Source organism: Ipomoea nil, unplaced genomic scaffold (assembly GCF_001879475.1).
Source record: "Ipomoea nil cultivar Tokyo-kokei standard unplaced genomic scaffold, Asagao_1.1 scaffold0672, whole genome shotgun sequence".
NCBI classification, from domain to species: Eukaryota; Viridiplantae; Streptophyta; class Magnoliopsida; order Solanales; family Convolvulaceae; genus Ipomoea; species Ipomoea nil.
The window spans coordinates 1,280,138-1,294,756 of NW_017617100.1; the positions used below are offsets into that span (position 1 = coordinate 1,280,138).

General features: G+C 37.3%; 1 protein-coding gene and 1 long non-coding RNA gene across 2 annotated transcripts; both read right to left on the bottom strand.

Moving 5' to 3' along the window:
- Positions 1 to 10,359: 10,359 nt before the first annotated feature.
- Positions 10,360 to 10,815, bottom strand: LOC109174931. Its single transcript, XM_019324173.1, has one exon. It carries the CDS (start codon positions 10,813 to 10,815, stop codon positions 10,360 to 10,362), a length of 456 nt encoding a protein of 151 aa, XP_019179718.1.
- Positions 10,816 to 11,317: 502 nt separating this feature from the next.
- On the bottom strand, positions 11,318 to 14,358 carry LOC109174905. The gene is made up of 3 exons (XR_002053202.1): positions 13,956 to 14,358; positions 13,203 to 13,275; positions 11,318 to 11,597 (listed from the first exon to the last, which is right to left on the bottom strand). It is a non-coding gene; the product is annotated as an uncharacterized LOC109174905 (long non-coding RNA).
- Between the last annotated feature and the right edge of the window lie 261 nt (positions 14,359 to 14,619).

Sequence of the window (14,619 nt, forward strand, 5' to 3'; positions counted from 1 at the left end):
CTCATTTCTGAGATCTTCATATAAATCTGATTACCAGATCTACTCACTACATTGTAACCTACTACTTGTAACCACTTAATACTTGCAATACTACTCAGCCTCGGATCACTCAGTCGTCGCCCGGTAGACCGACCGACTAACCTACGAGCGCTCTGTTCTACTCGTTCACAAACATTTGTTTTTGACAAATTATGCCATGAAACTGTACATGGTTCTGAAACTGTTCATAATTATGAATATATTGTTCAAAAATTATGAATTTATAGTTCTATAATTATGAAAATAGAGTTGTGAACATAATTATGAACATATAGTTCTGTAATTATAAATATAGAGATTCAATAATTGTGAATATGAAGTTAAAAAATTATGAATATATAGCTTTATAATTATGAACATATAGTTAAGTAATTATGAACATAGAGTTTTGTAATTGTGAATATAGAGTTCAATATTATGAATATGAAGTTCAAAATTATGAATATATAGCTTTGTAATTATGAACATATAGTTCAGTAATTATGAACATATAAATGTGTCCACCTTTATAATAATAATTATTATTATTGTTGTTGTTGTTGTTGTTGTTGTTGTTGTTATTATTATTATTATTATTATTATTATTATTATTATTATTATTATTATTATTATGAGTTTTAATATATAAAATAATATATATTATGATGAGAATAAATGTTAAATAATTTTTGTTACGACGAATTGGGTACATAATTTTACAAATTTTAAATTATTAAATTAGTAAACATTGTGATAATATATATATATATATATATATATATATATATATATATATATATATATATATATATTCCTACATTAGGTCCTTGTACCAAAATATACTTATTTTCTACTAATGGGTAAATACGCACAGAAGACTGATCCGTATAGTTGGTTCGTCAAGAAATCGTCCCACCAGTCCGTCATGGTCATCAACCCGACAGGACTAAATCACTTGTGGCCAACTATACCGTTCGCACCGATAGGCCTCGTGACAAAAGAAGATGCTCTCAAATCACCCTTGAAATTGCCCCGACAAAAAGTTACCCGGCCGCTCTACCGTAGGCTGACCGGTCGGCTTACAACGTGACGTAGCCTGCAGAGCCGAAAACGTAACTTACATGATAAGTTATAGCGTCCAACTTGCACTTGCAGAGCGGTGATGGGCAGCTTGCAGGTAGGGCGGCTCTTTCACCTCGATTAGTCAAACTACGAGTAGTTGCAGACCTAGCCAACACGAAGACGCCATGTCAAACCACTTGCAGCAGACGCATTAAATGCGTAGACCGACTTAGTTAGTATGAATAGGAGGTTCTCCTCCTCATTTCTGAGATCTTCATATTCATCTGATTACAAGATCTACTCACTACATTGTAACCTACTACTTGTAATAATACTCAGCCTTGGATCGCTCAGTCGTCGCCTGGTAGACCTACCGACTGACCTACGAGCGCTCTGTTCTACTCGTTCACAAACATTTGTTTTCGACAAATTATGCTTTTGTGAAACTATACACGGTTCCAAAACTGTTCATAATTATGAATATATTGTTCAAAAATTATGAACATATAGTTCTATAATTATAAACATAGAGTTATGAACATAATTATGAACATATAGTTCTGTAATTATAAATATAGAGATTAAATAATTGTGAATATGAAGTTAAAAAATTATGAATATATAGCTTTATAATTATGAACATATAGTTCAGTAATTATGAACATAGAGTTCTGTAATTGTGAATATAGAATTCAATATTATGAATATAAAGTTAAAAAATTATGAATATATAGCTTTGTAATTATGAACATATAGTTTAGTAATTATGAATATATAACCGTGTCCACCTTGCAAGGTGGACACGGTTCCACATCATAACGAATTAACGATTGTTTGTTTTCCTACTTTTCCTACCATCCCGCATTGGTGGGAAAAGTGGGAACGGATCCTTGAAGCTCCTATTTAAAGACCCTCAAGGCTCCTTTCAAATTAGCATTTCGTTGCCTTGAGCAACAATGAGGAGCTCTTGGGTGTGAAGTTTATTATTTTTTTCATTACCATGGGTGTTATGGAATTTTTCTCAAAACGCATGTTTCAAATTGCAGCGTTTGCAAAAGTAGAGGTTTGAAGCAAATTGCTGTTCCAAATTGCTGCTCTACCAAACACACCTTTTGGTGTTTTGACATGGTCAAAACGTTAAAAAATGACAAATTTGCCAAAAAATTTGTGGATCTGTCATTTACCAAACATGACCAATATATTCTTTCTTACTTTCATATTCCTAATACAATAATAAAAAATATTTTAATACTGTGTGTTATATGAGGAATCTAATTGCGCATCACCTATATAGACGTAATTTCTACTCACAGTCTCTATTGTTGATGTTAGTTGATGAGTTAATTTGGATAATAAATAGTCTCATTTGGTTTTTTTATTTTCTTTTCAAAACACAGTCTCATTTATTTAAACAATTGATCATTGACAATACATAATTTACGCGGTTATATTAGTATAATTACCTAATAATTACATATTGTTTCCTACTTTCCTATTTGTACTACAATTCTACATTAAAATTCCTTTTCGTAATACAATTCTAGAAAATCGAAAACCCTCAAATAAACAACAACATTATTCCGCCAACAACAATTCGAAGACCCTCAAATAAACAACAACATTATTCCACCAACAACAATACAGTATACAACTATTCCAATTCGAATAAAAAATACAATACATATACTTCCCTGCTAGTCATAAACAACAATATTATTCTTTCGAATCTGCATATCATAAACAACACTATTATTCTTTCACTAATGGGGTCTGTTTTTGTCTCTACTTCCGACCTATCCCCCAAGATGAGAAAAAGTTGTATAAGGCTTTGGCTTATGCGTTGTTATTTGTCCAGATAATATCAACATTCCACAGTCAACCAACAGACACTGGAGTGCTTACTCCATGACTCCCATGTGAATGTTAGTAACTATAGCTCTACGATTTGGAGTACACATTGATAGTTTTGATTTTGTTTACCTGGTTGTTTCTAAACAACTTGATTTTGTAGTACAGTTATATGAAATTAAACATTATTAAAAAACAAACTGCATATTTCCGATGAGATTTGAATGATATTTTTTTAGCTGTCATTGTATTGCATGTTTATATTTATTAAACTATAAATGTGTATCGATCAAAGTTTTGATTATGTCACAAAACATAATGACAGAATATATTTAAGCCTAAACAATCATATTCTTATTCAGTAAACATGCTGCCTATTTATTGTTCATATTATTGAGCATAGATGATTTTGTAGTATACAGTTAATTTACTATAAGCCATTTAATCATCCTGTTATGTAATTTTATTTCTGTGTTATTAGTAGAAGGTTAAGTGACTATTTCTGTGTTATTACTATGTTAAACCAAAATAAAATTATGTTTAACTGTTACACTAGAATTCTATCACTATATATCTTTTTTCTTTAACTAACATGTTTCTAACATAAATGCATACTTGAGTTTTTAGTTTTATCATTTTAGATGAATATTAAAGTTCTTTAATCTCAGCTTGACTACCAAACAACTATACATCATCTAGGCTGGAAATATTTGAATTCTAAAATGCTAAGTAAAACTTTACATGCTGAGGTTATCATCGTCAACAGTTCCCAGTGTAGCTACAATACCAAGCACATCACCTGATGATGGGTAATTGTAAGAAGACAGCAGAGAGTTGTAAACAAACTAAAGTTTGTCACCAGGACATTTATAGATAGAAATTTACATTTCCATAAGCAGTTTCAAGAAGTTAAAGATTTATTTGAAGTAAAACTCCTTTGACAATATACATCTACTGCTCATGTTTTTTAAAGGTGACCAAGTGTAACTTCATAGGGCAAAAGACATCTACCGAAACAATGAATCAAAAAAGTCACTCTACATACATATTAAATGACTAAAGACGGGTTGGAAGAGGATGAAACACAATTGCCCATCTTCCCCAATATATAGTTTTGCAAAGAACTCTTTCAATAAAAGTGCAATTGTGAAAAGGCACAAAGCTGATACACACAACCTCTGCTTACAAAAGACAGATACGCCATACAAAACACACATCAACTATAGCACACCAGAAAAACATTCATTTCAAGTATAGCAAAGCAAACTAATGATCATAAATAACACTAAACACATAGTGGAAGAGTTGCAAGCCTTAAGTCTAGGACAAACAACTCTCAAATAATTTAAACTTCATTACTAATTTAGATGAAAATTATAACTTGGATGCAAAAACACTAAATAACCAAACAAGCCATAAAGCATGTATAATAGAATAGTACATTAGATAGAAGACAACTACTCTAGAAAAATGTAACGAAGATGATTGTAGAAAAATTTCAATTGAGGATAAAACACAACTTCGCAAACCAAAATTAAAGAAATCGAATCGAAATGTCGACCCCTATAATTTTTATTAATGTATCTTATATTTTATATAATTTAAAATTTAGAAACAATATTATAAAGTACGAATATTTTGTATTTTTTTTTTGTATTTCATTAATTATTATAATTTTTGTTCTTATTTATCAATTTATTGATGTTAGAATAAGAAATGTTACTATTGTTTGGAAATGTTTAGTCAAATAAGTAAAAGACATATTAACAAAAATTAAATGAGCATATAGCACATTAGTTTAATTTTTTCCAAATGCTCAATTAAATAAAATTAAAGAAATATTAATTAAAAGTGGTTATAGTAGAGTTGTTATATATAGTTTAAAATTGTAACATAAATGTTATTTGGTCTACATTTACTATTAACATTTTAATTTTTTAGTATTTATAAAAATAACACTAATATTATAGCAATAGCAATGTAAAAATTGATAGTGACAAAATGATGAAAAACTAATGGATAGTAATGAAGCAATGGTAAGATTAAAACTAGCCCTATTTGAAAAATAAGATTTAAAAGTTTTATTGTTACAGAGAAAAATCTCCTAAAATTATTATATTAAATATTTTGGATGATGATTTGCATTCCAAGTAAGCTTACCAAAAAAACAAATAAAAATGTCTAATCGTATTTGATAGATACCCCAAATCAGACAACCGGTCGGGGATGCAAAGCAAGACGGTCAGAATCAAGCACGGCCTAACACTTAGCAGATGGGCAACACCCATGATCTCAGTACGTCATATAAAGCGCATGGAGATTGCAGCCAGCCATCTTTAAGCAACCGGTCACCTAGGAGTACAGGTGCCTACTCAGGCAGAGATCGGCCGGCTCAGGTAGATCGACCAGGCCCGGTAGTCGACGTGTCCCCGACTGGGATCATATATGAGACGCGAATGGGCAACCAACCTCAGTAGTCGATGTGTCCCCGTCCGAAGGCCCTGGGGGTCTCGGATGGGCTACTTGGCTCCGCGGGCAGCGTGTCCCCAACCGGGTACCACTCAAGAACTTAGTTGGGTGACCAGGCTCCGCGGTCGGGGTGTCCTCACTCGAGTGCCGCGGCCCTCTCAGAGCTTCCCCATGGCAGCCAAGGCATTCCCGACTAGGTGCGCATCCAGAGGCAGTTACAAGCAGATTTCGCGGAGACATCCTTATTTATTTGAAGTAGTTTCCTTTGTTAGCTTAGACAGTTATGGTATGGAGTAGGTCGGATTGCATATCAGAATTGGATCTACGTCAGCCCTACTTCCCATATAGCATTGACTCTACGTCAGCCCTACTTTCGTTGTAAGAATCGTGTACTCTATTATAAATATCCCCAGGATTACTATGTAAAGGGACGGTAATTCTAGCACTCTAGCGGCCGAACCTCTAGAGAAATAATACCGCATTATTCTCTCTATCACTTCCATCTTTCACTCATTTAAACCCTTGTTTTACGTATTTTACGGTAGTGTTGGCCCGTCGACCGGCATCCAAAAGCAGTAAAACCAACATTGGCGCCGTCCGTGGGGATCGATACTAAGGGTCCCGTCTCTAAGAGCATCCACATTTGTTGGGGAGAATAGGGGGATAATGTAAGAGTGATTAGGAAAGAGAAGATGGGAGGGGAGAGAAAAAAAAAGAAAAAAAAAAGGAAAATTAAATTTAAAAAAAAAAATAAAAAATCAGACTGTCAGGCGCGCCTACCTCTCGGCGCGCCTGACGCGCCCGTCATGCGCACTGGTGACAGCCTCGCGTGGCTGTCACCAGTGGTGGCTTTTGTGGTGGGGCCCACCATTTCTGCATTATCCCTTCATTTGCAGACCAATTATTTCTCACATTATCTCTTCCCCACATTAGTTATTATCTTGGGTGGGGAGAATTCTTTCTGAAATATCTCTCTATTATCCACAAATGTGGATGCTCTAAGCTTTGCTAATGGCCCGAACGCGACGCAGCAACCGGAACAACGGACAGAAAATCGTGACCCTACCAACTAACAGCTACGTTGTTGTTATCGCCAACGCGGCAGAATCTCCGGCTGGTAGTCGTGCATCCGTTGGAGACCTAAGGGAACAACTAAGTCGCCGCACTCATGGCGAACAGTCGACTGCACGTATCGAGCGTACTGTCATGCCGACTCACGAGTCACCAAGGATCAACCAGCCACCACCTGTCGCTCAGGCCCAAGCCAACTTCGTGGAGTTGTTGGTGCAAGCCTTCAATGCATATGTGCGTGGAAGGGAATAGGGTCCCCCCCGCCGCGAGCCAGCAACCTGCGCGGTCGGTTCCAGTAAAAAATCGTAACGAAGTTTCTGAGGATTCAAGGCGCTCAAAAGGGCACTCACTCGGGAATCTACGTGCCGCCCCCTTGGTGCATTCCCCCACCCTCTCCGCCAGAGGAGGGAGAGAACAGCTTGAGGGAGAGCCGCCCCGAGCCGTCATTCAAAGGAGGATAGCTGCCCGACACAAGCGAGAAGCCGTCGAAGGCATGGGGGAATCGTCCATGATCCCAGAACAACCCAACGCAGAGATGGTCGACTTGGCCACCGCGGTCCGGGAGCTTTGGCAAAAGATTGAGGAAAAAGACAGGCCACTGACTGACAGCTTATTGACTGCCTCTCCCTTCTCGACGGAGGTGTAGGCTTACAGGCGCCGGCGGGTTTCAAGCTGCTCGACCATCCCACCTATGATGGGACTAAGACCCGCGTGACCACGTCATTAGCTTCCAGGTTAAAATGCAGGTGATCGGGGCAGACGCCCCGATGATCTGCCGAGCATTCTTCGCTACCTTAGTCGGGCCCGCTGTAACACCCCCTTTTTCTTAACTTTAAAACTTAAATTTAAGTAGTCTAAAAAACCAAAAACAAGGGAATAAAGATGAACTAGGATATATAAATATAATTCCCAAAATATACTAAGAGAGTGTCACCGCCACAGTTACCCACCCTCAAGTAACTGCACAGGCTAAAGCTACAGAAATACTAGAGTCACAACTCAAAACAATAACAGTAAGGGGTATGCAAACCCCGGTGTCTAAGCACAAACCAAAAAGCTAGCTACATCAATATCAACATCAAACACCAAAGATAAGGAAGGATACTAAGGCTAGCATCTACTAAGTCCTAGAGCTACACGCTAACACTATAAAAGCACGCTCTCATCATGCATCCAATCCACTTGAAAGGGGTTATAAAAACACATAGGAAAATAAACCCGTTAGCATAAAAATACTAAGTATAAAATCACTCAACCTTGTAACATAAGTATAGATATAGATGTTGGAAAACTGTTGACATTCAAGTACAACGAGTATACACATAGTGTAACACCCCCGATTTTTCAACACATTTAAAACTTAAATTCAAAGGTAAGCATCTAATCATCAAGATAAACAACAGCGGAAGCTTAATTAAAAACCGAGGAGATGTTATGCCACACTTATCTCAAACATAGGTGCACAGGCGGAAAACTATCAAGTCAACAAAACAGAAAACATCTAAGCACACAGGCCGCTAAACTAGGCTCACAGGCCAACAAAAGGTAACGTCTAAACATGGTAGCTACTCTATCTAGCGTCCACATCTAGCGCGCTCGGCACCTACTCAAAACGTGTAAAACATGGGGATAACACCCGGTCAGCGAATATTGCTGGTAACCCATCAATACGCGTTAAATAACATATATAGATAGATATAATCAAAACCATTTGGAACGGGAATACAATATATATCATTTTAAAACCAAAGAGAGAAGTCAACACCAAAGACTCATCAATCACTCTCAATAGAAACGAGAATCATCACCCTCACAATAACAACAAGACCACAAACATGAGAAACAACACAACTCAGGATGCATTTTACTGATCACAAAGTAGAATACATCACAACATGCTCATAAGCAAGGAATTCACAATCACACGGTGACAACTACATGTCACAGTAACAACTACATGTCACAAGTATCATAGTTCCAAGTTCCAACCTTATGCCCTGTTCCAACCTTATGGCTACCCCGACCTTATAACAGTTCCAACTGTTACCTCCTAGTGCCACCCTGTACTTCTGAGTCCAGCCTTTTACCTCCGGGACCGTCGTCCCCCCTCCAACAACCTCCAACATAACCGCCGAACTCTCAGTACACGAGGGTACCATTAATTTCATTCACAGAACCTCCAACATGTGAGCAAAGCTCAGATAACACACCACCAATCTCAATCATAGTCACACAAGGTCATCATCATTACCAAGAGGACTAAGGCTCAACAATAACCTCAATCAAGTATCAATCAAATGGTACAACGATTTGTATACGTTCATATCATAGAAATCAATCAAGAGATCACAATAAAGACATGAGACCATACTCAACAACAAAGGATCACAATCCAATACCAAATGATTGTCAATACAAGTTGTCAATCCCAATAAGAAGTAACAAACCACACATACTAGCATTTCAATATCAAACTAGCATGCTTAACAAACGGGTAAACCAAAAGTAATTCCAAAGAACATTCAAGACTCACATTAGCCCAACGAATCACAATGTTGGACGCTTAGCACGATTTAAGACACCAAATTCTACATGGATTCCTAACATACCGTTCTAGACATACGAAACATCAAGAAGACTCACAAATAGCCCATTAAATCAACAACGGGAGGTCAAAACATCAATACTGAGAAGAAAGAATCACGGGGAACAAATCCCCGCACATCACCAAAATGGTACCCCGTGGGTGGGGCCACGGGTAGACCTCCACCTGCGGGTACATACCCACGAAGCCACCGGTTCCCTGCGGGTGGGGCGACAGGTAGGCCTCTGCCCGCCGTTCCGCCCGCGGGTACGTACCTGTACTCCAAAATATCCCTTTGGGGATTTTCAACAACAAGGCCAAGTTCAAGTCCAAAACACCCAAAATCTCACACACAACAACAATATGACTTGAACCCAAGAAATAGCCAAGCAATGGCATTCAAGAACCCTAAGAACAAGCTCTAAACATGCATCACCACAAGATAATGCATCAAATCTCACAAATCAACACCAGAATCACAAGTAGAAGCCAAGAATCATCATATAAGTAAGAAAATAGGTTTTTTAAAGCATGGGTTACCTTTGTAGCCTAACAACTTCCGCTTTTCACCCTTAAAAGCCTTTCCTAGAGCTCCTCTTCTACACCAACTTCTTACACATAACAAAACACAACAAAGATCCTAACTTTAGAATAAAAGACACCTAAAAGGAGGTTAGAAACAACAAAAAGCTAAGGATCTTACACTCCCCTATGCTCAAGATGAAGAAAGTAGGAATCTTCGGGAGAAAATCTTGCAAGACTTGGATGCTCAATTTCTAGCTTGGAGAAGAAGCTAAATCATTTTAGAGAGAGGCTAGAGTTTTTGTGTTTTAGGTTGAAGGGTGAATGAAATGAGAGTGTCTTACTAGGTTAGCTTGAATCACAATTCTTAAGTAGAAAGACATTCCTACCCTTACTAATGTTGGAAAGACAAGGGAACAAGGGCACAACTCAAGAAGCACAAGATACAACCCTTTGACTTAAGTGACTAGTCAAAATCTAGTCCTTCGACTATTAAATTTCAGGATTTTAGAAATAGATTAGCAATATTAATCTCCGATTAGTGTTTGGATTTACGAGGTGTCACATCCTCTCCCCCTAACAAGAAGCTTCGTCCCCGAAGCTTGGGCACGACAAGTTCAATCAAATGGGTAGTAACGAATCAAAATGTGACAAAAAGGAAAGCAAAATATCATTAAACAAGACTTCAAGGATCCAACAGGTGTAAGGTTTGCAAGAATCAAGAAAATGCAAGGTTTCAAGATAACAGGGAAAACATCTCAAGCACAAAACTACTAAAAGATCAACTACCCAACACCCGGCTTAAGACTACACACCAAGAAAGGAAACGCGGGGTACCTGAGGTAAACAGATCCGGATAACACTCTCATGACGGACTCTAACTCCCAGGTTGCCTCGTCTACTCCATGATGAGACCACCACACCTTTACCATCTTTACCGACTTCCTGCGGGTCTCTCTCGTTTTGAAATCCAAAATCCGGAGCAGTCTCTCCTCATAAGACATAGTACCGTCAAGAGGTACCACTTCTGACGAAATCACATGAGAAGGGTCGTGCACATACTTCTTCAACTGGAACACATGAAAAACATTGTGCACCCTCTCCAACTCCATTGGCAGTGCCAGACGATAAGCTAGGTTCCCTATCTTCTCGAGAATCTCATAGGGGCAATAAACCGGGGGCTTAGCTTGCCTTTCTTTCCGAATCTCATTACTCCCCGGGTGGGAGAAACCTTCAACCATACTTTGTTCCCAACTGCGAACTCTGCCTGTTTCCTTCCTAAATCCGCATAGGACTTTTGCCGATCCTGTGCCATTTTCATTATCCCTTGGATATGCTTGATTTCTCTACGGTATCATGCAAATATTGTGGTCCCAACATCACCGGGTTGACCAAATTCTCCCAACATAACGGGCTTCGGCATTTCTGACCATAGAGCGCTTCGTAAGGTGCCATCTGTATGCTTGCATGGTAACTGTTATTGTAGGAGAACTCAATCATGTCCAAGTGCTCCTCCCACGAGCCTTGGAAATCCAACATGCACACCCTTAGCATATCTTCGATTGTCGGGATGGTTCTCTCGGTTTGTCCATCGGTGGCTGGGTGAAAGGCAGTGCTCAGATTCAACTTCGTTCCCAAAGCAGCTTGCAAAGACTTCCAGAATTGAGGTAGAAACCTAGGATCTCGGTCAGAGACAATATCCCGGGGTACTCTGTAACACCCCCAAATTTTAAGTACATAAACTAAAGAATTAAAGGAAAATATTTCTCAAAATATGCGGAAGCTAAACCAACAACACAGGGTGTTATGCCACACTTGGGTTATTCTAAACCCAAATGCACAGGCTACAAAGTTTCTATCTATAATCCAAATACAAGGTTGAATAATCCGATTACAACTAACTATAAAACAGTCTAGGTTTAATCCATTCAACTATACCATAAGCAATTCTAGGATACAAATTCTATTACAAGGCATACGAACTCTACACCGCGCTCTCAAAGCAAGCCACTAATTTCATCTCCTGAAAACAAAAGATTTAGGAAAAACACAAACAACAGAATTAGCATAAAATGCTAAGTAAGCTCTACTCCGCCCTGTAAAATAAATACATTTATAATTTTCAAAATAGATAAACTTTGTAAATAGGTTTTGAAATCACTTCAGTAATATAGTTTGACTCAATACCAAAGGTAAGTAGGTAAATCATTTTCTAAGATAATTCTCCCAAAATGAAACAGGCACCAATGCCATAACACACTCCACTCAAAATAGCATTAGGTTTCATATTAGTAATAAGGTCCCCAAAATAGTAACATTCACTCTTTCTAAAACAATACAACTGCCCTATGAATCATTCATTCATTTCCCAAAATAATAAGTATGGAGGATTTAGAAATATCACTTCTCAATATAAAACATCTCAATATGAGTATCATTTCAAATCGTAATTTTCCAAAGCATAGTAAACATATACAAGTATATATGGAGGAATTCACAATAGCATACTATATATCTCTTCAAGTCATCATATCAAGATATAGATATCTCTCATGTCATTCTCAAAAACATATATGTCAATAATAATGTATAGGGAGGAATTCAAATCATATTTCTCAAATCACTTTTCCAAGTATCACATATCCATATACTCTCATATATATATAAGGTGAAAGGGACGAAGGGTCTTAGATCAACTAAGCCCTAGTGACACGGTAATCCACTCTACCGGACACTCCACAAGTTTGTCCCTTTCGTGGGATAAAGGACTAAAACTTTAAGTGTGCACACCCCCTAAAGGGCTTCCCCACCCAAAAGAGTAGTAACTAGTCCAAGTAGCCCAGGATGTTTTCTACCAGGCTACTCCACATATAATAGGTATCCAGGATGTTTTCTACCGAATACAATCTCATCAAAATAGGACCGGAGTCCACACTAGAACCAAAGTCCACCAATCAACAACCATCCATATCCACATATCCTCCAAAATAAATACATTTTTATACATCCTCCAAAAATAAAAATAGTTATCTAAAATGAGTTTCCACAAACATTCCCATTTGATTGTACACTATTCAAATCATAGTTTTCAAATAACATGGGGTATATATAACCCATCAATATCCATACTTTCCAAAATAGTTTTCATCCTCCAAAAAGAATATAATAGTATGCAAAATAATACATTTTCTCTAATTTACACATTTCTTCCAAAAAGATAGTCGTTTAAAAATAAATATAACTCCATGTCCTCCAATATAAACATAGTTTCACTCATTTCAATATACTTAGGTTTTCAACCACAATTTCTCAAAGTATGAGTTTCATCGAACACTATAGCAATATAAATATATATCACAAAATTATAAGTTTCCCAATACTCAAATCAATCTCAATTATAATAGGTTTTCAATATGTAAAACATTTAGGCACACCATAGATTATACACCTTTTAAAAAAATATATAGTTTCAACCCATATAGATCACAAGTCAACCCCAAAATAATCATATTTTGCTATTTATCACATTTTGAAACTAGAACACATTTTAAAAATAATTTAAGTACATAACTCAAATAAGTAGCACATTTAATAGGGCAAAGTAATTTAAACGTACATAGAAACTTACCTCAAAGCTAAAGCTCCAAAAACAAACGCTCAACCCAGGCTCAACTCATAAACTGGCCACTTTAACAAAGAACCTGAGAACCAAATCAAACCTTTACTCATAAGTAAAGCTATCACTAATAGATCATTAATGTCCCATTTATCCTATAATTATTCCGATACAGACAATAATTCTAATATGACCATCCACTCATTAAACCAAATATTATCTATAACCATCATCCATAATCCTAATTATTAGTACAACCAATCATTAATATCAGCTAATCATGCCATCAATTATCATTACCCAACATCAATAATCATTAGCAACTCCATCATTCCATTAATCATATCCAATCAACATCATGCCTTCATCATCATATTATCATTAATGATAATCGCTACCTAACAATTATGTCATCATTCATAATTCATAATTAACAATTAATCATTCCTACTTAGCCATACTCTGTACCTGATTCATAATCTTTGTACCATCATCATTGACAACTAAATTTCATTAATAATCTTTAATCAGTATTAAGCTTTATCATTAGTCCACAACTACTGTCAAGTAATCATTATTCAATTAATCACCCCCATTAGCTAGCAATCACCTCTTAATCCTTTGTAGTCCATAATCAAACTCCATTAAATCATAATTCCTTCGTTAACAATCCATAACACATGTATCATCATAACATTCAAGCATCACCAACAGAGTCTCATAACAATCCATATTATATTTCACCAAATCAAAACTTAAGCTCACCCTTTCGAAGTCACTGCTAAGCTGCCGGAAGCTCCGTTCGGCCGTCCAAGCTACGCCAGAAGGTCAACACTGCCGGAGGAAGAAGAAGCCTGCTCAACTACCGCCAGACTGCCATTTATCGTCAGGAGATGGACCAAACACTGGAGGAGTTCGTCGGTCTACTTGTCTCGCCAGAAGGAGAGATTCGCCGAAGAAAGGTCACGATACTGCTGTTCGCGCGAAGAACAGGGGAACCACTGGACTACCGCCACAACTCCAACCACCGTCAGCTGCTGCCCGCCGAGGGAACCCCCGCCTCTCTGCTTGCTATGCCGGAGGAGCTTGCCAGTCACGGCCACCGTCCACTTTTGTGGCTGTAAGTTGTCACCGAGGGAGAAGAAAGAGAGAATGGCGTGAGAGGTGGCGGTTGATTTTGGGTGGGGAGGAAATGAAAATTTTCTATTTATAACTAGGGTTTGGATTTCTAAAAAAAATAATCATTTATATATATATATATATATATATATATATATATATATCAATCGTTATGCGTTGGACCCGTGTCCAGCATGCTTGCTTGACACGGGAACAGTGCCTGTTATCTCCTTTTTTTTTTTAATTTCAGACCGCTTCGTTATAGGAGTATATGTTCATAATTTTATTACTATATGTTAATAACTGTACA